This window comes from Hoplias malabaricus, chromosome 4 (genome assembly GCF_029633855.1).
Source record: "Hoplias malabaricus isolate fHopMal1 chromosome 4, fHopMal1.hap1, whole genome shotgun sequence".
In the NCBI taxonomy this organism is placed as follows: domain Eukaryota; kingdom Metazoa; phylum Chordata; class Actinopteri; order Characiformes; family Erythrinidae; genus Hoplias; species Hoplias malabaricus.
Window position 1 is genome coordinate 19,286,147 of NC_089803.1, and position 22,428 is coordinate 19,308,574.

Consider the following 22,428-nt stretch of genomic DNA (forward strand, 5'->3'; position numbering starts at 1 on the left):
TTATTACACAGTTGTATCATATTACATATGTTTCAATTCTATCTTCAGCCTTAGAGCCAGGCAGAGTCCCTGGTCATTTCCACAGTGAAACTGTATCAGAGGTGACGGGTGATCTCCTGATTGCTTAAGCGCAGACGGTTGTCTAGAAACATTCAGTATCAAAGACCAAACAGAACACAGTTTTCCTGAAGATCATAACTATAGGCTTTATTCATATACCACCCATAAGACTGCAATGATGATGAGTTCTGTGTTGTCTCATTTAATATCTCATTCAAAAAGCCCTGAGCTGAAACACTCCTTATAACTTCTATAAGTACAGGTGGGGCAAAGGTTCTGTAGATTAGTCGTTTCCGTATATGGACTGTATGGCCTTGGGAGATTTATCTGTTGCAATGTATACAGGCTACAATTCACCTTTATAAAAGACAGTGAAGTGGTCCACGATATGCTTTAAACTACAATACAACGGAAATAACAGAAAAAACAAAGAAGGAAAAAAATATGAAGAAAAATAATAGCAGTAAGAAACATTATGAGTAAAGGATTGTATGTGCACTGCATCCTTTTCCCTGTTTTATTCTGCAATGTGTAGCTGGCTCTGTCCCATATCTAGGTCAAGAAATTAAAGTTCCCATAAGGAAACTGCTGTGAATAGTCAAAGACTTGTGTTATTGTGGCAGTTGTTGCCAGGAAAAAAAAAGTACTCTGATAAGACGTCACTATCTCCTCAGTGCACAAAGCGCAAACACAATAAAATTCCTGGAGTTTATTTCCACTGCTTATGATAAACCTGTACATAATTACACACACACACATACATATATATATATATATATCATAGTAATTATTTTCTACTTTCAACAATAGAGGTTGTAAGTGAAAATAAAAAAGAATTTAATTTAAAACAGATAACAATAATGAATTCAGTCTTAGAACAATTTCTGTTTTTCACAGTCAACGTAATCCCAAACACATTGAGTGATGTTAAGCCCTTGTTTTTAAAGGTGCAGTTTCATTCAGTCACAGCCTGTGTGTGTTCAAACCTAGCAAAGCTTCCTGGCGTCATGCAAAACGTTTTTTTTCTCCTGCCCATAATTACAGTCTTTTTTTTCCCCCAAAGAACATCAGGTGACAAAAACACAGTGACCTAAGCCTGAGAGTCAGGTATATTCCCTCCTACAAGTGATCTATTTTTAAACACGGTGGAGTCTGTTATTTGAAGTTCTAGTCTAGAATTACACTCTTCATAGAAATGCATGAGAGAGAGAGAGAGAGAGAGATAAAGGGAGAGATACAAAACAAAAACAGACATCACTGGATGGAGTCAGGAACTGTATAGTAAACAGTTGCATATTGTGTCCACATCAAACGGGCTGAACACCTGGGCTCACAGTGGGTTTCAATGGTGTCACAGTCACCTGAATTAGAGACAGTGGTAAATTAAGAGTTTGTAGTACTTGTTCAAAATAAATAAATAATACAAAAAACGGATTGGAATTAATGGTGTCTCTACAGAGCATTTGAAAGAACTTTTTTCAGTAATTATTTGTGAGTGTAACAAAAGGTGAGCTCCAGAAACGAACGCCAAATACTATTGGTAAGCACAAGATTAGGTGAGCTCCAGACTCTAAACTCCTATAATACAGTATATTTATAGTAAAGAGGAGTGTGGTGTGTTCTCCCTGTGTCTGCGTGGGTTTCTTCCGGGTGACTGTCTGTGAGGAGTGTGGTGTGTTCTCCCTGTGTCTGCGTGGGTTTCCTCCGGGTGACTGTCTGTGAGGAGTGTGGTGTGTTCTCCCCGTGTCTGCGTGGGTTTCCTCCGGGTGACTGTCTGTGAGGAGTGTGGTGTGTTCTCCCTGTGTCTGCGTGGGTTTCCTCCGGGTGACTGTCTGTGAGGAGTGTGGTGTGTTCTTCCTGTGTCTGCGTGGGTTTCCTCCGGGTGACTGTCTGTGAGGAGTGTGGTGTGTTCTCCATGTGTCTGCGTGGGTTTCCTCCGGGTGCTCCGGTTTCCTCCCACAGTGCAAAAACACACGTTGGTAGATGGATTGGTGACTCAGATGTGTCCATTGGTATGAGTGTGTGAGTGAATGTGTGAGTGTGTGTTCTCCCTGTGAAGGACTAGCGCCCCCTCCAGGGTGTGTTCCCACCTTGCACTCAATGAATCCGCGACCCTGAATTGGATAAGGGGTTACAGATAATGAATGAATGAATTTGGGAAATACCATAATATAATATAATAGATTTATTATGGACCAAACATGATTTCTGGGATGTCTTCTGGGATCCCCAATCCCCTGTTTAAACAAGGATCATTACAACACTTACTGAATCAATTATTTTATCAACAGGTATTTTTATTTATTGTTTTGACATTAGTAAATCATTACATTAGTTACAGAACTTAGAGATGAATTATTAACAGCAGCAAAATTTAAAGCAGAATATTACATTAAACATAGAAACAAAACAAAAAAAAAAGGCGCAACGCACACAGCTTTGGACATAAATCACAAAAACTACATCGATCGAGGTCAGTGAGATTCAGATGTTAAATCAATATTTAATACTATTCTGTTAATGTCAGATTGAACCATGCGAGTCTAAATAAAGACATGCTGTGAGTAGATGTTTTTCACACATCTTATATTTCCAGATTCTCACTATCACCCAGCCAATGAGAAAAGGAAACTTTGTTCTCAAGCTTCAGACTCCCACAAAACTTACCTTAAAACTTCCTTACAATAACTTCACCTTAAAGGCTTCTGTTGCTAGTCCTGAGGCACCTGTACTGTTGTTGTACCAGTTCTTAACTGCAGCTTCCAAAGAGTTTGCAATCATCTCATAAACCATGTTTAACAAAAATAATAATAAAAAAAACTAAAATAAAGTTGCTATGTTCATTTTTTTTTTTTAAAAAGGGGCAGCAGTGTTCTCTGTGCAAGGTGTGTTTTTTATTATCACTTTGAAGATCAGCAAAATATGTAATTTGCCCCAAGTTCTGCACAAGACTTCACTGTAACCACTGTAAGATGAAGAGCTGAACTGGTCTGAGATCAGTGTTATGAGATGTTACAATGACATTTTCCTTAGGCAGCTGCGATGGAAGCATCTCCATTTCTTCCCTGAGGCTGAAAGAAAGAAGAAGCTTAATATCAATAATGAGGTCATAATTTTTATCCTATTGTGTTTAGACCCTGTTCAAACTTGCCTTTCTCTTCCACCATTTAATGAAACTATATTCCAAAGACCAACAAGCCAAGACTACAGCCGTTAAAAAAAATGCTGGGTTGGAAAAGTGGGAAAAGCAATTAGACGTTAAATATAGTTAACACCTAACGAATGACATCTTTCTTGGGCGTTGTATTAAACACCTTATATGCTTGAGCAGGGGTGTGTCTAGATTATTTCTTGTACTGGGGCACACAGTATTTACAGGAGTACAGGTGTACACCTCTGCTTCCAAATCAGTTGAAGGGGAATAAAAAAAAAAAAAAAAAAAAAAAAAACACAAACCATAAAAATCTCCTCAGTTTTTGACCTTGCGTTAGCAAAGCCCCTTTGGAGCTAATGTAAATGAAGCCTCTGCTGGTGTAATAGATGTTCTGAAATGAATGTGTTTGTTGTAGTGGTGTAATTAGGGCTGGACCATAATTCAATTTCACTTTATATCACAATATACAATTTTTTAAAATTTATTTATTAATAATGACAAAGTCAGGAGACTTTTGTTTGATGGTGATGTCATGTTGCTTTCTGTTCTTAGCAGTTTTTCTGTGGCTTTTTGTTTTGTTCATATCGATATTTGGAATGATATTATATTGACTGAAATGAAGAAATATATCGTGATATAAATTTTGCTCATATCGTCCAGCTCTAGGTGTAATAAGTATTTTTGGTACGTTACACCGTTATAAGACATTATACCAAATACAAAATTCTATGAGCTATCATTATCTGTCTCTTGGTTGGCTGACTACGAATGACCATTAACCCATGAAGAGAAAGAGGAAAAAAATAAATAATACGTTAAAACAAACATAAATAAACAAACAAAACTAAACTGGCTCTGACTGAAAGCATTAAACCTCGTAAGAAACCCATCCTGAACTAGCACACTTTGACTGTGTGATGGGATGTGGTTAACGGTGCATTTTTGTGGTGTGGGACAGTAAAGTGTTTCCTTAGTTCAAGCATTTTTAGTTTCATTTTGTTTAAAACGTATATATGAGACACAAAACTATTTAACAGTGGTATAATTCCCCACTTACCTTGATGAAGATACGTGTGGGAAGGAAGCGACGCAGCAGCTGGTTAGAGACATTCGGGAAGCGCAGCAGGTTGATGTTGAGCAAAGGAAGGTTCTGATACCCAGCCATCAGAGGATAGAAATTATACACCATCTCCTGCTCTGTGCCGGGCAGAATCCTCATACGCACCTCAACAAAGAGCAAATACAAACACACAGCTCAACACAAACAGTCAATTCTTTTAAAATCATGTCATTTCTTTTCATTCGTTTTGGCTTGCATCACACACAGTGGTGGAGGGAGGGGAATGTCTGTCCTACTCCCGCAGACAGAGAGAGTCCAATAAGGCCACAAATCACTGTGTCATCACCTCATTATCTCCCCATAGCCCGAGCAGCCTGGGTGCAGCTTAAATTAAGTGAATTTTCTAATAATAAATGCTGTGTGAAAACTGGAAATAGGGTGTCATTTGATATAATTTCATTCAGTCAAAAACGGAACAGTGCTTTAATGATGGATATGGTTGTCTGTGTTTAACTGTGACGTATCAAACTAGCCAGGCGATAGAAAGTCAGACTTCTAGTTCCCTAGTTAATCTGTAAACTAACCTGTTTGAGGCCGGAGAACATGAAGGCATCGCTGGGCTCCACAGACACATCCACGTCCTGAACAACTCCAGTCCGGTTCTCGATATGATACCACACTGGGAGAGACTCGCGCACACGGCCAAACGAGGGCAACTCTATAAAACACACACACACACACACACACACACACCAAGACAGGGCAAACATTACGACACTTGGACAATAGCAACACAAAATCAGAATGAAGGAAAGGAAAGAAAAAAAATATGAATATAATTAAGAAAGAAAATGAACAAAAGAAGGAAGGAAGGGAGGAATAAAAACTATGGAAACAAAGGAAGTAGAAATAAATAGAAAGGAAACAAAACCAGAAATTAAATACGCAAATAAAAAAAAAAGGAAAAAAAAATCATGTATTTTTAAAAATGTTTTAAAATGAAAACACATCATGGACAGAATATATATGAAATATCTTGCTGAACTTATCATCAACAAAAATACATTAACGAAAACTGGATTATGAGATTACAATGACTACAATAGCAGATATGACTTACCAGCATGGACATACAGAGGAATAGTTTCTACAATCACATGAGGCAGGATCACAGTTGTTTTCACCACTGGAGTCTCACTACATGCTGACTTTCTATAAGAAAATATAACCAGCATACACGTGTTAGAACAGTAGATGATGTGAACTAAACCCAGATGTAGGCTCATAGTAACAGTACATTGAAAGTTAAACTGCATGACGACTGAAGGTGAAGAGCTGAGGGTGCGTTCTGACCTCTTCCAGGAGATGAGGTACTGTCCTGCTGCCACTGTGCTGGTGCCGTTCTGAACTGGAGGACATTTCAGACTGAAACACTCACTCGCACACTCGCCCGTCTGCAGCACCACTTCAAACACAACACAATAAACACAACTTAAGAACTACTGCAATCTTTACGGGTTTTAAAGCTGAACTACACGGGTATAAAAACATTAAACAGTGAACTGATGTGTACATCGACCGGGGCTAACATGGGTTATTGGTTAAATGCTATAAGACCTTAATACTGATTAGTTCCAATCCATGGGTTTACATTTAAGAATGGATTCTGGCTCCAAACTATTGATAAATCGCTTAGTTATTTTATTGACGAATGTATATCTTGGCTGTCTATTAATAATAAAATAACACCATAAATATTGGCGCAGTATAGAAACTACTTTCCCTCCGCCTTCTCCCTCTGCTGCCAGCCACTTGGAATATATTGGCAGTGGCAGGTAGTGTATAACAGATAAGGCAACGTTTATGACTGACCGTTGAGAGGGTGATTCACACCTTTTCAGACTCTTTCTGTATATATTTCCTGTTATACTTTGAATGACAATATCGGTATTGGTATCAGCATTGGCAATAAAAGTCTGGGTTATACTTGGTTTTGGAAAGGAAATGTGTAGTATCATGCATCACTAGCGAGGTGATAGTTATTGTATGGCTGATTGAGATACAGGAGGTCCTCTGGTTACGTCAGTCCCGAGTTACGATATTTCGTGGTTACGACACATCTCCCATTTACTGTATAAAGCCGTGTTTCAACTTAAGTGGTTTTGCGTCATAAACGTCGTAAACGTCGTAACGCGAACTTTGTGTGTGTTGTGCGCGGCGGAAGACTACACGGTTACGCGGCTCGGGACCGAGGAGGATAGGTGTTAGGATAGGATAAGTGCTTACAGTATGTTATTTACGTACAGTATGTACGTATGTTCCGACTTACACCTAAAATTGGTTTAGGACACGACGTAGGAACGGATCAACGTCGTAAGTCGAGGACCCCCTGTATATATATATATATATATATATATGTGAGTGTGTGTGTGTGTGTGTGTGTGTGTGTGTGTGTGTGTGTGAGAGAGAGATGTAGAGACAGTAGATGCTGTATTAATGCTGTTTTCTCACCTCCCTCCACCTGACTTTGGGGCTCATCAACAGGAGCCATGTTGGAGGCCAGCTGCAACTCACTGCTGACCAGGTGCACAGGCCATGGAGATGCACTTAAAATGTCCATCATTAACAAGAAAGGTACGTCCACATACACACGGTCCAGATGCTCAAACTAAAAAGCACATACACAGTTTCAGTCGCACAGGGAACACCAAGTCCCAGCATCAGTCATCATTATGTACTAATTTCTCTAAATGAAGAAAACAATAAAAGATGAATGAAAGAGATTCCTGGAAAATATTTGGCCACATTAGGATCTACTTAAATAAGCCTTGAAAAGCTACACTGTGTAACATATTCCAAAAGATAAATCTAAATATTTATGCTAAAACATTTTATTAATCATCACTACATGCAACTACTTGAATGCAATAACAGATTTTCAGTTCTGATGCATCAGGGGACAGCAATTCATACCTTAGTGGACACAAACTTGACTGCTACTTCAAACGGTATGACTGTCTCTATAGTGACGGTTTCATCCTAAACATTAGAGACAGAAAATCAGTAAAAAAACAAAAAAATTTAAATAAAAATAAAAGCTCTTTCTGAACAGGTTTAAAAGACTCAACATTAAGGCTTACCTTATGACACCTGCAGCTGATGCCCTTACCCTCCACTGTGGTGCTCATAGCATATGCCACATGAAATAAGAAGATCCTGGATCCAGTCCCAACACAGCGAATGTACAGCTTCTTCTCAATCTGTTACACGAAGCACAAACCTTCATATAACCACATGAACGTCACGCTTTTCTTCATTTCCCCATGTGCTAGTCTATCAGAGATTAATTCCCAAATTGACATACACTGACATTCATTTTCATGGCTTTTCCCAAGCAGTGTTATAAGAATGGGACAGCATTCACTCCCTTGCTATGGTTAAGAGAACAGTTGTGTTCAAATACCAATACAAATTCTGACAGTCATCAAAACGAAGAGTGTGTTTATGTGTTTGTACCTTTTGCCCTGGCTGCAAGTCTCCAATTGGGATATCAGTGAGAAGGGCAGGGAGGGTGTCATCACACACCTCTGAGCTGTTCAATGTGACATGGGTCGTTTGAGTGAGATTTGCATCCTGACCTACGAATATAATGAAAACATATACAAAGACATTTAAATGCACTGTCAATATTGATAAATTACTGTATGTGTGTGTGTGTGTGTTTGTTTATTTTGTGTGTGTACCTGGTTTGAGGCCAGCAGTGAGACTGACGTCTTTGGCTATGGTGTCCTCCTCTGATTGGACAGTAACAGTCATGCAGTACATCTCATTTGTCAGGGCTGGAGGCTCGTGTTGCAGCTGCACAGAGATCCGGGGAACCCGTGATATGATCCTAAAAACACAAACACACATACAATACAGTGTATACAAATCAGATTTTATGACTAGAGAACCGCAGCCCAGATTTGAGGGCGGGTGAATAAGAATAACCCTCGGCTCTTTTCCTATTGGACACATCCAATAATCCTGGTTTGAGGAACTGCCCCAAACCAAATTATGACTAGTGCTTGTGTTCATTTCAATGACTAATGATTAATGACTTCTGTTTAATTATTTACCACAGTGCTGTTTTAGAGCTAGAGTGGGTATCAGTATCAACCTCAAAATACGGTTAGGAAGACACTGCTAATTCAGATTTCATGTAGTTGACCTTGTAGAATAAGATCCTGCTGTATCTAACCATGCTACTTATAGGGACACTAGGTAAGAATTTTTCATGTTGCTCCTGTGCTTCCCCTACAGTTGCAGAGTGTAATTCACTTTTACAGCACTGTCCTGGACTCAAGCGTGAGGGGTGCAAGAAGCAGAGTGGATCCCTGTCCTTCTCCTAAAGGTACATAGTGTAGTATCTGCGGTGCGGATCCCGAAGTAGTGATGACAGAAGGTCTGTTCTCCCTGTTACAGCTCAGTGTTGCCTCATAATGGTTCAGAGGAGCTGTAATTTTAAGATATATATATATAAAAAAAAATATATATATATATATATATAAAATAAATAATATATATATATATATATATATATATATAAATAAATAAATATATATATATATATATATATAAATAAATATATATATATAAAACTACCTAGTGTTCCCTTAATTTCATTCAGCAAGCTGTTGAGAACTCAACTCATACTAAAATAGATAGATAGATAAAAATAAATGAAATGAAATAAATTAATCAATCAATCGATCTCTATCTCTCTCTTGGGTATGATTATGGTCTGTCAATCAAGTACTTTCTCTATTCACTGGCAAGAAAGGCTTGGTTAATCTGCTTTAAAAAAATAAAAATAATAATTGAATTATTAACTCACATGGTGCTGGCCTGGATGGTAACAGCGTCCCAGTTGACTTGGCTCTCTGGGAGACGTGTTCTCCTCTTAAAGGATCGTGATGCCTGCAGAGCTTCATGCACAGAAGCAGCATCACCACCTCCACCTCTCCAGTTCAGATACACACAACGTCCATTCTCACTGCCCAGCATCAGGTCCACATGAGTGATCTGAATAACACAGGCCGACAAACACATTGATGTCTAATCATCTGTCCCATAGACTTATATGACATAGTTGTCTATGGACAAAAAGACACACAAAATTCCGGCCTCAGAATGATGAGTGTTTTCATATTTTTTTATTTAGTTTTTAATTTAACCTATTGCCCTGACCGCTCCTCCATTAATGCTCACTGAGAAGTTCAAAGCTACTGTTTTCTTATGATACCAGGACATGAACGTAAAGTCAATTGTACTTGTCATTTCAGAAAATGCTGTATTTTTGTACCTCTATCTTTCTGCCGACGTCCTCGGTCTTAGCTACAAATTTAAAGCAGTATTTGCGTGTCTTGCCGGGCACCAGACACATGTTTTCCTGAGAAGATGCCTCCAGAATGTCCTTCCCCTTGCAGTCCTCCTCCACTAAGCAGTACTGGTTGTATTCCTGAATGTCATAAAACAGACCAATTGAACAGTCACAGCGACAGAAGTAATACCTTATCTGAGGCAAAATTTTAGCATGCTAGTCATGCAAATGAACAGATTAGAGTTTTACTACAGCAATTTAATATCACTACATGTCCTGGTGGGCAGCAAGGTGACGCAGCAGGTAGTGTCACTATCACACAGCTCCAGGGTCCTGGAGGTTGTGGGTTGAATTCCTGCTCTGGGTGACACACTGGTGTGTTCTCCCTGTGTCTGCGTGGGTTTCCTCCGGGTGCTCCGGTTTCCTCCCACAGTCCAAAAACACACGTTGGTAGGTGGACTGATGACCCAAAAGTGTCCGTAGGTGTGTGAGTGTGTGAGTGAATGTGTGAGTGTGTGTTGCCCTGTGAAGAACTGGCGCCCCCTCCAGGGTGTCCAGGTGCCTTGCACTCAGTGATTCCAGGTAGGCTTCAGACCCACCGCAACCCTTAACTGGGTAAGCACTTACAGACAATGAACGAACAAACGAACATCTCTTGGTGCCTCAGGTATGAAAAAGAGAAGTAAAAATAAAACAGGCTTTTTTCTGGATAGTTTATAGTTATAATCAATTCAAAAAGGAGAGTTTCCTTCAGATCATTTACATGTTAGCTAAAGTATGGTAAAAAAAATCTAGGGCAGAGAATGATTAAAATGAAGTGGAAAATGTTTAGATGTAGACTGTTGATCATCGCTCCCATGGCCTGCTCCTGTTCCAGTATGTGTGTTTTCATTAAGTTAAATGACAAAGAGGAGCAGACTCTCTGAGTATTGGAGAAGTCTGGCTTGTGAAGCTAGCTGATGTTTTACCTGGTTGCTGAGGCTGACACACAGCTTGGCAAAGCGGACCGGGTGAGGGCAGTCTGCTCTCAGATACACATGCAGCTGCACCGGCTCATCCACATGGAAACTGGGAGAAAGGAACTTGGCCTTGCACTGGACTGAAAGAGACATATAAGATTATTGCTCAAATAAGGTGAACAGCTATGAGCCCTGGGTTTAAAGCACTAGTCAGTATTGATTCATTTTTACCTCGATACATTCTGAAATACAGGGGACACTGACAGGATTCGGGTAGGACACGCAGATTAGACAGTAATGACTACAGAGGGAATGGCTCTTGTGGAATAACCAGTAGTTACAGTTGTTGTGTATCAATCCAATTCGTGTTAATATAATATCTAAACTTACAAATAGACGTGGGTTTGTATTGTGTAATTCTTGAGTAGTGCCTGCGTAATGCTGTGTAATGTAATACTGGCATGAATTTCTTGATCACACCCCAATCGTCTGCTCATGTACTTCATAAGAAACTCTTAACATTAACTACTTTGACTAAACTAACAGCTCTAGTAGATGATTTATATGTATTGTATTTTAATATGAAGCACAGACACACACAGACACAGACAGACACACACAGACACACATTTCCTGTGATGAACCCATGTTCAGTGTGTCTGTCTGTACTCACTGAAGGGCACGTAGTCCTGCACCTCAATGGTAAACTCGTTACTTCCCGACAGAGAGGTGCGGTCACTCCAGAGCACCTGAGCTGCTTTTACTGACCCTGGGTCACAGTCCGGCTCAGCCTCTGGAACCTCATTCTGTTGAGATACAATATGTTAATAACATTCCGAAGAACTGATATTTGTCAATAAACATCCTGTACTTGAGCATGTTGTAGTGCTCAAGTGTAGTACAGCAACCAGTTAAGACGAATATCACTCGACGAATAAGCACAAGGTAAAGTCTGTAAACATGAAGCCGTTATGGTTACTGTACAAACTACTCATAGTCCTTGACCTCCAATTGCTTTCTTTTTTTATTAACAATAGCCTGTTGGAGACCCTGTAAGCTTAGGCTGTATTATCTTTATCTTTACTACACTCACCATGAGCACTCTGATCAGATTCTTCTCAATCCTGGACTTCTGGTCTTCACGTAGAGTAGAGGCTGATTACACAAACACACAAGAGACATTTCATTTCTATATAATCTGAATTTTGCAGCAGAAATGTTACGTTTGTAAAAAAATAAATACATAAATAAATAAAAGAAAGAAAAGAGAGAATTGCTCTTGTATAAAGTTCTTTAAAAATATCTAAACATTAATCCAGAGTTGATTACAGCAGACATTTCTACACTGGAGATCAGACAGAACACATTTCAGACAAAAGCAAAACTGAGATTGTGAGAGTGCAGAAATTTGAGCCATTTATCTGATCTTACTATGAAATTTTAAACACCATAAAAGTGAATTAGGAGTAGTAATGTAGGTCATGTGATAACAGTCACTCCCCTTTTTTTAAATAGTAGTATTAGTAGTAGTAGTAGTATCTGTGCAACGGCTTTGAGCCCTTTAAGATAAATTGTTTAGTCAGTCCACAATGTTTCTGTACAATTATTTCTACCTCTGCCCACCAGCTCCATAGAAAAGGTGATGTAGTCTTTGATGTGGCCCATCAGGTAAGAGCACTTAAGAGCTGTACACAAAATGGAGGTGAGTAGAGTCCACCAGCGTTCTGTCCGATAGTCACACATCACATAGTCCAACAATCTGTCAGAGGAAACACACACAGGCCCACATCACACAGTCCCTATCAACAGGTGTTAATTGTATTTGAAAATAAAGTAGATTACAAGTATAACTTTACTGGAAAATCACATACAATCTCAAAAACAACATGTGTGATCATTTTAAACTATTACAAAATATATGGCGCACTTTAAAGCTTTGGTGTAGTCCTTAGCATGGTAGTACTCCTCTCCCATCTGAACCACTGTAAACAGAAACATTGAGAACATTCAAGTGTGTCTTAATCTGCGCTGTATCTGCACTGTACAGCTGTTTGCCACAAGCAAAAAATAACACATTCCATGATACTTATTTAATGTAAGCAAACTGTTTGATTAAAACACATTTACATTCTAAGGCTAACACTTTCTAAGCACCTGGTTGCCTAATGTTTCCTTAGAAATCAAGGTTGTGCATTAAACCATAGTGAAGCCGAGAACTGATGCTGGACGAGTACTACACTTCAACTCATCTCAACTCTAAAGAATCCAGCTCCAGCTCGGCAGTGTGAAGCTTTATGATTCATACTTCGCACTGAGCCCAGTGACATTTGACTCATGTACTGCTGCTACAAAGCACCTCATTTTATTGGCAGTGTATAGACATATGTATATAAATAGAAAGCTATGTGTGCACAGCAGAATGCCTGGACAATTCATTAAATAAAAGACGTTTATGTCAACTTTTGGACAAATAAAGCCCATGTATAATAAATATTGGACAATAGTATACTACAGTGAATACTGGACAATTGCTAGCATCATTTTCATTGCAAAAGAAGAGATATCAATGGATTCAAAGGATGCTCTCAGAGATGCATTGAATACTCACTCAGGTGGCTCTTCATGCGCGGGCATTTGTACTTCTTAAATTGTGCAACAGCATTGCTGAGCAATGCAATGATCAGTTCCTGTAGATAAAAATAAACACACACACACACATGTGAGAACACCTCTTCAAACAATGGATTTATTTTTTAATCATGCCTTCCACTTCTTATTTGCCAGAAAACTTACTTATTTAGTTTTTAATCCAACATCTAGAATGTAAAAGGTACTAAAGTATTTAATCACTTTTACATTTTAAAAAAAAAACCACAGAAAACATTAAAAGCTATGAAATTAACAGACTGACCGAATGCAGCACATCTTTCTCTTTCAGCTGGTGAGCAAAGATGCCCTGTTTCTCCTTCTCAGGGTCAGGTGGGTCAATACCTGCAAGGACACACACACACACACACACAAAATGACAGAGTACTGAGCACTGATGCAAAATTTAGCTTTGAAAGAGTCTCTGAGTATTATAACAAATAACATTCATTTTTAAGTTCTAGTAGGACACTTAGTATTGTTAGTAATCTCAGCACATACCATATTACTGCTTTTTTATTTTTGCAATAAATAGGTTTATTGCATTTTTATTTTGCCAACAAGACTTGATATGTGAAAACAAACTCTACGTGTGTTCTATTCCTTTTAGATGTCTTCACAAGTTTGATGGCAATTACATTAAGTAGTTCATAACAAAACATTCAGCAATTTCTCATCGTCTTCAGTCGCTCTGCTCATCACTTCAACACAAGCAGAGAGCTTAATTACTACAGACATAATGATATAAGGCCATATGAATGTACTGTGGTTGTGACGTCCCAGTGGGCAGTAAGCTGTTTCTGCGTTCCTCATATTGACTGGTGAGTGTAACATTTTGAGTTTGAAACATTTTGAAAGTTTCCATAATCCATTTAAAAACTTTAATTCCAAAAATCCTGATTTATTCATAACACAGCAGTTGTAATCATGTTTAGGGGAAAGGGAAGAGGTAACTGTGCACTCACTCTGATGTCCTTGTCTCCATGCTCTCTGCCCGTAAAAGTCCAGTGCTCCCGTGGTTGTCTCCAAAGGGTCTGGTGAGGGATAACTCACATTTGGCTGTAGAAAATATCAAAATAAAATCACTGAATTCATACCAGTTCAGAACAATACAATACAATTAGGTTGGTCATAAATTAAGGCCATTAAAAATTAAACATAAATTAACTTTTCATAAATAAACTATCAGCTCAAAGTGTTTCACAATAAAATGAACTGCAAGAACATAAGCAAAACAGTAAATAGCAGTAGAAGTGAAAATAATTTAAAATCAGCAGTAAATAGTATTAAATAATAAGACAATGGGGGAAAAATACATCAAAGCAAAAATAATAAATAAATAAATAAAAGCCAAATTTAAATTTCTGAATCCTGGGAATATCCAGTGTAATGCAGCACTTGATGATCTCAAAGCATGGTTCGGAACATATTGTATCAGACATTGTTAAATGTATAATCTGAGATGTATACTGTGACCTAGTGGCCTTTTGTACTAAACCTACTTAAAACATCACCACGAACGTAAGGATCTCGCTCGGTTCTGTGCATTTTGTAGAAACTTGGACCAAAAAGAAGTGAGCTGTACCTCGTGGCTGCAGAGCTGGCTGGCTTGCTGCATTCGTTCCTGAGCATAACATGCAGCCTGCTGGTAATAAAAGCCCGGATTCTGGGTCTGGATTGCTGTGAGGCCCAGTTTAATAGCCTCATCAAACAGATCTCCAAATGACTGAAATCTGTCCAGAAAGAGAAGAGAAAGGGAGAGACGAGAGAGAGAGAGGAAAGGGTGAGGGTGTGTTAGATGGTTTGGGGTGTTTATTTCCACTTTACCCACAGCATTTAAAGCTGAAGGTGAGAAAGTAAAAGTTACACCGAAAAAGAAGTCAAACGAAAGAAACTACTCCTTACATTGCGAGGTGAATTTTCAAACGATCTTAAAATGACCCGTCCTTGTATATTATATTCCAGCAATGCTGAGACATCACACATTTTGCAAGGTCATGTTTATATAGTGACTATATAAAATGAAGAGGAGAGATCAACTTCTCAGAGAGAACAAAACCTTTTTAAATTTAAAACCTAGCATTTTAAACCCTTTACACACCAGAAGGACCAGCAGATGTCAAAAGTAGAACAAATAAATGCATGGAAATTGTTAGTCACTTCAATAATTATCGCAGTGGAGCCATACGCAGCAGAAATGGAAAACTGTACTTTTCTCATTAATATTGAAATAGAAGCCTTCTCTCTTCATTTCTCTGTTTTTACTTAATTACATTACATTTTAAAAGTCATCGACCAAATGCCCAGTAAATACATGCACCGCATATTAGGTGTTCACTTTTCAGGAGATTAGAGTTAAGTATAAAAAGTGGTGTTTCTAAAACTGGAATTTAAAAACTAATGCAGAAGAAAATACTAAAATCCTTCTTACATTTCTCAATATTATTCAGTTATTAATCTTGAGCCTTATTTAGAAACTACCTGCTATTACTCAGTAAGGAGAGTGAATTAAAGGAGAGTGAAAAGTGTGGGGTGACCCAGAGAACATTCAGAGATTAATTGAGTAAAAATACAAGCTACAAAATGAAAAAGGTGCTCCTACTGTTTAGACATCCAGGCGGTGTGTTCAAAGGCCAGTTCAGCACTGCCAATCTTCTTCTTGCACAGATCAATGTGCTTCCTGAACTGAGCAATAGCATCCAGAGGTGTGTTGTGCTGGAAACACAGTCGGCAGATCTGAGAGAGAAAGAGAGAGAGAGAGACTAAGAGTGAGTAAGGTTTTAAACAGGAAATGTGACCTTCCTGTTTCGTATAAGTTGACCAATTATGACAGCACTGATGTATGAGAGTACACACTACACACACCTTGTAGTTGATGAACCCAGCCAAAGTCTTGATCTCAAGCATGTTTGTCTCATGGGCTCTGAGCTCATGGACCAAACTGTACGCCGTTCGGTAGTGTCTGTGGAGGAAGATATGTAAACATATAAAAAAAAAAAAGAAGGTGATGAAAGGAAAAAATAATATATACACACACACACACACACACACACACACACACACACTTACTTGAGAGCATTCTGTGTGTCCTGTTTAAGCTCGCTAAAGAAACCAGTCTTAAACTGGTGTCTCACAAACAGCAGCTGAAACACAATCACATACAAATGATGAAAAACACTTCTCTTTGATTCTCTATGATTATCACACAGCACTTAGATTTGAAATAAGCATCTATCTATCTATAAGCTTTGGGACGTCTTAAACCACTTTAAGGTTTGAGGGTTGAACATTTACTTCAGTTAAAACAAGACAATAATGAATAGTGTATGATGGAATAAGAATTTCATATACTTTCTCTCCCCCCTGTTTTTAAAAGCCTAATTGTCCAAAAAAACAATGCTTGGGAAGTCTTAATCGACATCTTACATCTTGCTTCAGGGTAATTCTAATACATATTTAAATAAAGGCATGCCAGCTATTGAGGAAAACAATACATTTTCTACATTTTAAAAAACAGCTACTGTTCTGACACATATTTGCCTGGATGTATCAGAGATCATGTATGAAACCTATTTTAAACATGGCTGCCCCCATGTGGTGGCTCCATTCCTTGCAGCATGAATTAATTCTTTCTTCTTTCATTCTTCTCTTTCATTCAGGAACTTTAAAGGACTCTGATTCTGACGTAATGTGAGCTGGACCTCGTAAAGTAAATTTTAAAATAATGTTTAAAAAATAAATACCTTTAAAAAAATTTGTCTGATACATCTTTGTATTAAAAATAAAAGATTACTCCTATAACTAAAAATATTATGCGTCAACTCAAACCTCCCCAACCTTTCACGGAGTGTAAACAACCTGCAGTATCAGGGATTCTCCCTAATATAAATGTACCTCAAGATATAGAAAGAAAACATACTGTGATTTCACATTCACAGTGAGTTATCGCAGTGTTACCTGGTGGGTTGTTTTATTCAGGAACTCTTTGTGGGATTTCACTCTCCTTATCTCATTATAGTAATACGTTTGAGCATGCTCATAAAACGCATTCTCCAACCTGTAGAGATATAAAATGTAGACAGAAGCCAAGAACCAAGATCAGTCTGCAGAAAAATATCGCTGTCTATATGTTCAGGTAAGGAGCACGCACAGCGCCTGACATATCAGCAATTTTACATTTATTCTGACTGTGTAGAATCAGCCAAGCCAAATAGCATTAAATACACTTATACATCTTCTGATCCTCATAACATCACATATTTTCAATGGTCAGAAATGTGTGGACACCTTCTAATTCAACACTGTTTCTACCTTGTTGCTCTTTTAAAAAAAAAGGCTATTGATATAGGGCTGGGAAATTAATCGAAAATGAATCTAAATCGACATTCAGAACTTCTAATCGAAATAACCTGAAATAAAGAGCACATGTCACGCCCCTATTAGTTGAGCTGTATTGGCTACCCTTAGCTGCTCGCATCAAATTTAAATCACTAATGATGGCCTTCAGAGTATTCACTGGTTCTGCTCCCATCTACCTCAATAGACTCTTAAAACCATACGTTAGCGCCCGCCCTCTCCGTTCCTCAAAGGAGCGCCAACTAACACGACCAACCCCCCGTACAGGTCAGCTGAGGCTTATATGAGGCTGAGGCTGCATATTGCACTTAATGTAAGGTACTTTGTATAAATTGTGCTGTAGTTTGAATGTTAGATTGTTTGGATAAAAGCATCTGCCAAATGCATAAATATAAATGGAAATGTAAACTTATATATATCATATATATACCTATATATCTCAGTGGTGGATGCTGGTCTTTCAAGGAGGGGAAGCTCAATTTCAGCCTACATCATAAAATGTGTTGGTTTATTTATACATACATTCTACCCTCCGTTCCTTTTCAAGAAAATGATCTGTGACCCTGTCGTACCAACAAGGCGTCTTTTCCAGGGACTTGACTAGTGTCCTCTCAATGGCCAGCAGAGCTAGGCTGCTTAAACGGCCTTGGCCCATGTGAAGTGTGTCCGCCTGTGAGTGCTTTGTGACGGTGGAGGGGCTCAGCAGCACCCGCTGGACAGAAACTGCGATAGAAGTCAGAAAGAGTGATAGAAGTCTCCAAACACAAGCAGCTACAAAAAAAACCACCAGAAATAGAAGCTCGATTTGTCGCTAGTCAGTTTTAACAAAGAAAATGCCGCTAAGAGGATTAAGAAAGTCTCTTGTTCAACTCCAAACAGAATGAAAATTTAATGCTCCCACGGATCTTTACACCAAAGGATCGCTGATTCGCTCATTTCGCTGTCAATCAAAAAGGGATTCAGCCTCAGAGAGATCATCCAATCATCATGCAGAAGCTGAGCGTCCGGGCCAGCCGAGGCCAGCCCACTGCCCCATAGACCCCCAGAGACGCTGAGCGTCCGATGGGCGGAACAAAGTCCAGCATTTATCCAATCACTCGTCTCATTTCGCTGAACTTCCCTGCTTCACTACTGAACTCTGTGGACGCTGTTTAAAGGACTGTGAAGCTGCAGGAAAGCCGTGTCTTTACCAGTGATAAGAAGCTGATTCTGAACAAAAGTTGAGCGTGTTGTAGTGCATATTTATTCACTGACATGTACACACAACAGAATATATTTGATCACTTATTTTTTGACATTTTAGGGGAAGCTGAGCTTCACTTGCAGTCTTAGAGCAATCGCCTCTAAATAAAAAAAATATTTTTTTATTCTGTTATGTCCCCACTGTGTGTTTGTGTACTGTCCCTTTAAAACCATGCTACCAAGCTGTAGTCATGTGACTCTGCCCCTATCTGCCACATGGAAGCAACCTAAATGCCTAAGCTCACCAAGCGACTCGAGCAGCTTGAACCAAAGTAAAACACATTGCCTTGGCTTGGACGTGCTGTGATTTGACTATAATTAAGAAGACACTGAGGAAAAAAAAAAACAAAACACAATCACACACCAAATATAAACAGTGCTCAAATAAGAGAGGATCACGCTCCCAGCAACATTAGAAAAAATATGCCAGCTTTAATACTGCAGCATATTTACAGATTAAGCCTCGCCACTGAACTATGAGGTGTATCAAAAACACAAAAACAAAATAATCGTTCATTAACCGTAATCGTGGTAAAATGTACAATTCATTATGATCTTGATTTGTGCTCATATCGCCCAGCACTAAATGGATATATATTGTAGCTAAAAGTAGTAGCAGGAGCTTGATTCTCAGATTTCACCTCTATTTCCTACTCGTCTATCCATCGTCATTGATACAGAGATATATATTTTTATAGAGTATTACAGCATAAATGCTCTGCAGTGAGATTTTTAAAGAACATTAATGGTTTGTGTCCATTTCCTGCCAAATCTTTATAAGAACGGACACCTCTGCTGACAATAGACATCTCCACTCTTCTATTGTGTAGTATGTATGGTATGTTAAAAAGGTTAGGGTGAGGAAGACGTCAGAATTTCTCACCTGATGATGTATCCAACCAGGTGGTCCGTATGAGGGAGAACAAACAGGGATTTGCCAGAGAGATCACAGGCATTACACAAAGCTGCAGCCCTCTCTGATGCCACCACATCCTCACCTGCCAGAGCACACACCCATCATTACAACTGCTCTCCATTCACAAATATAATAATCACAGATGAACAACCCGAAGGAGAGAGTATCGACAGTGTGTTTTAACCTTACCTGGAGGAAGAGGGGTCTTCTTCTGGATTAAAACAACAGCAACCTTAGTGTTTCTCCCTTGCAGACTTGTTCTATAGATACAGACATAGAAAGCAGATTACTTGGTCATTACTCTACAAAGCATTTATTGACTTTGTAAAAAAGAGCATATGCAATCTTTGGAAAACTGAATACATTTGTTTTAATCCAGTAGTTGCCAAAGTTAACTACTGAATTAGTGCATGGCAAAATAAATCAACAACTGCCTAAAATTATTTATTAAAATGGAACTGCATAATGAGCAGATATTTATTAGATAGTGTATGTTACACTGCAATAAGGCAGTTATTCTAATGCTCTGTGTTATTCGTCTCAATCTAGTTCCCTATGTGTGTTATTAAAGTACTGATACAAACGTTATAGGACATGTAATGTAATTTATCCTGAGACTAATATAAAGTAAGATATAATCACTCATTTCACATATTAAAAGACTGTGGCATTTTAAACGTGCCTTGGACCATCAAATAAATGGACAAAGGCGTGATTTAGAACTGTTTTGCTTTAGTCCAAGTGACTACCTGACTATCTCCACTTTAGTGGCACACTCTGACTGCTTCTCCTTCCACTGGGCATCATCCCAGTCCAGCTCATAGAAAAGCACCACCAGAGCAGGCACCAGGTTCAGATGCTTGTTCATCCAGCCCGTCTTCAGGATGCCCTTGGGAATGTACCACTCATAGGAGGTTCTCTGAAAGAGAATGAGAGCACTGTCACAACCTTACAGTAAAACGTTACTGAGATTAACTGCTGAATATGGTAAGAGCGACTAAAGAATAGCCTGACATTAAGTGGGTTTATAGGCTGATTGTAGGGTGATGGCACATTCAAGGAAAATTGCCTATGATCAAAATCATACTCATGATCATTCTGTGCATGACTAAAATGTCTAACAATCTAGGCTGGAGGAAACCCACGCAGACACAGGGAGAACACACCACACTCCTCAGAGACAGTCACCCGGAGGAAACCCACGCAGACACAGGGAGAACACACCACACTCCTCACAGACAGTCACCCAGAGGAAACCCACGCAGACACAGGGAGAACACACCACACTCCGCACAGACAGTCACCCAGAGGAAACCCACGCAGACACAGGGAGAACACACCACACTCCTCACAGACAGTCACTCGGAGCGGGACTCGAACCCACAACCTCCAGGTCCCTGGAGCTGTGTGACTGCGACACTACATTATCAATATTTTAAAATGTTAACTACTCTTACCTTAGTTCTGCATTTGGGGTACTCATGATCTCCTGGTAGTACTTTGAAGGAAATGGGCACCCTGTCTGCCCTCCTGTTGGCACAGAAAGCATCCCATATAGCCCTGTGCACAGCGTTGTAAACCACATCCAGACCAGTCAGTGCCACAAAAGCCATGGGCCTGCAGCACAGCTCTGGAGGCAGATCCCACTGAGTTGGACTCATCTTCCCGAATATACAGTCTTAGCCTAGAATTGCAGAAACAAATAAAGATTTTATATATATATATAAAAAACAACAACTAAATTACATGGCACCTATTATGTCAACACCTTTTGTAAAGGTAATTATTCAGAATGTAATGTCCAAATGTCAGAGCTTGCATTTCAAAATGCAAGATACCACCAGAAGATGAGAAGTGTTCAAGTAGAAATATATTACTTTAGGGCAGCTCTTAGGAAGAAGACTGGGTAGATATGTTTATTTTCAGTGTAACAATGCTTGCCTTTTTCATATTGGATGTAAAGTAATGTCTATTTAGTGCACGCCAACAAACTTACATTTACAATAACGCAGATCAAATTACATTTACAATAACTTGAAGCCTGATGTGGTTTGGAAATGTTTTGGGAATGAAACTGAAAGAGCTAAAACATCTCTCAGCATGACAGTGTCTCACAACCATAACATTTAAACCAATGAATGGCATTGACTCATTACTAAAGAGGGAAAAAACGCAATTCTTTCTGTCTACGTTTACTTTTTTCTGTGAAAACTGCTGACACAGTAAACAGTAAGACGACCTTATGCTAGCTTTACCGGTATCTAGCTAGCTGTCATCTGACAGACAAACTAACAACAACGGTGGAGAGTTCAACAGCAGCAACAGACAAAAACTATGAAACTGTGTACATTTAACTTTTGGTCACAGCGTTGGCAGTTTAAGCCCAGCCATAACATCGTTAAACCCCGATAAACAGATATGACACCGCTGAGCTGTAAAGGCGTAACGGTATTTTACTGTGTACATCATGTCGTCCTCGCGCTGCAGGCAGAGAGCCGTTAGTAATGAGATGTTTACCTCGCCCGGGTTTTATAAACTCCGTCTACATGTAATACACCGTTAACATCCGTGTTTATATCAGACAGCAGCCATTCAACCCACACCCACACCCCATCTGCTCTTCGCCGGCTTTGTGCTGAACCAGGAACGGGACATATACTGCCCCCTGCTGGG

At 39.1% G+C, this 22,428-nt stretch overlaps 1 protein-coding gene across 2 annotated transcripts; it reads right to left on the reverse strand.

Moving 5' to 3' along the window:
* Positions 1-2,336: 2,336 nt before the first annotated feature.
* Positions 2,337-22,384, reverse strand: trappc11 (trafficking protein particle complex subunit 11). 2 transcript variants are annotated; one of them, XM_066667871.1, is made up of 30 exons: positions 22,273-22,384; positions 21,213-21,439; positions 20,505-20,674; positions 19,945-20,015; positions 19,723-19,837; positions 17,199-17,298; positions 16,311-16,384; positions 16,107-16,203; positions 15,844-15,977; positions 14,827-14,974; positions 14,207-14,300; positions 13,507-13,586; positions 13,204-13,282; positions 12,523-12,577; positions 12,209-12,354; positions 11,689-11,750; positions 11,269-11,401; positions 10,605-10,735; positions 9,619-9,774; positions 9,151-9,338; positions 8,018-8,166; positions 7,791-7,912; positions 7,415-7,534; positions 7,248-7,313; positions 6,786-6,942; positions 5,628-5,739; positions 5,395-5,486; positions 4,859-4,992; positions 4,272-4,439; positions 2,337-3,131 (listed from the first exon to the last, which is right to left on the reverse strand). In XM_066667871.1, exons 2-30 carry the CDS (start codon positions 21,414-21,416, stop codon positions 3,090-3,092), a joined length of 3,399 nt encoding a protein of 1,132 aa, XP_066523968.1. In that variant the 5' UTR covers positions 21,417-21,439; positions 22,273-22,384; the 3' UTR covers positions 2,337-3,089. The 2 variants fall into 2 exon arrangements, with proteins under 2 accessions (XP_066523968.1, XP_066523969.1); XM_066667872.1 differs by lacking the exon at positions 22,273-22,384 and adding an exon at positions 22,104-22,212.
* Between the last annotated feature and the right edge of the window lie 44 nt (positions 22,385-22,428).

Coding starts and splice junctions, on each gene's coding strand:
- trappc11 (XM_066667871.1), bottom strand. CDS start 21,416: ATGAGTCCAACTCAGTGGGATCTGCCTCCAGAGCTGTGCTGCAGGCCC. Junction 7,913..8,017: donor CACTGCTGGCCTCAAACCAG/GTACACACACAA, acceptor TTATATTCGTAG/GTCAGGATGCAAATCTCACT. Junction 4,440..4,858: donor TGTTCTCCGGCCTCAAACAG/GTTAGTTTACAG, acceptor CTCTTTGTTGAG/GTGCGTATGAGGATTCTGCC.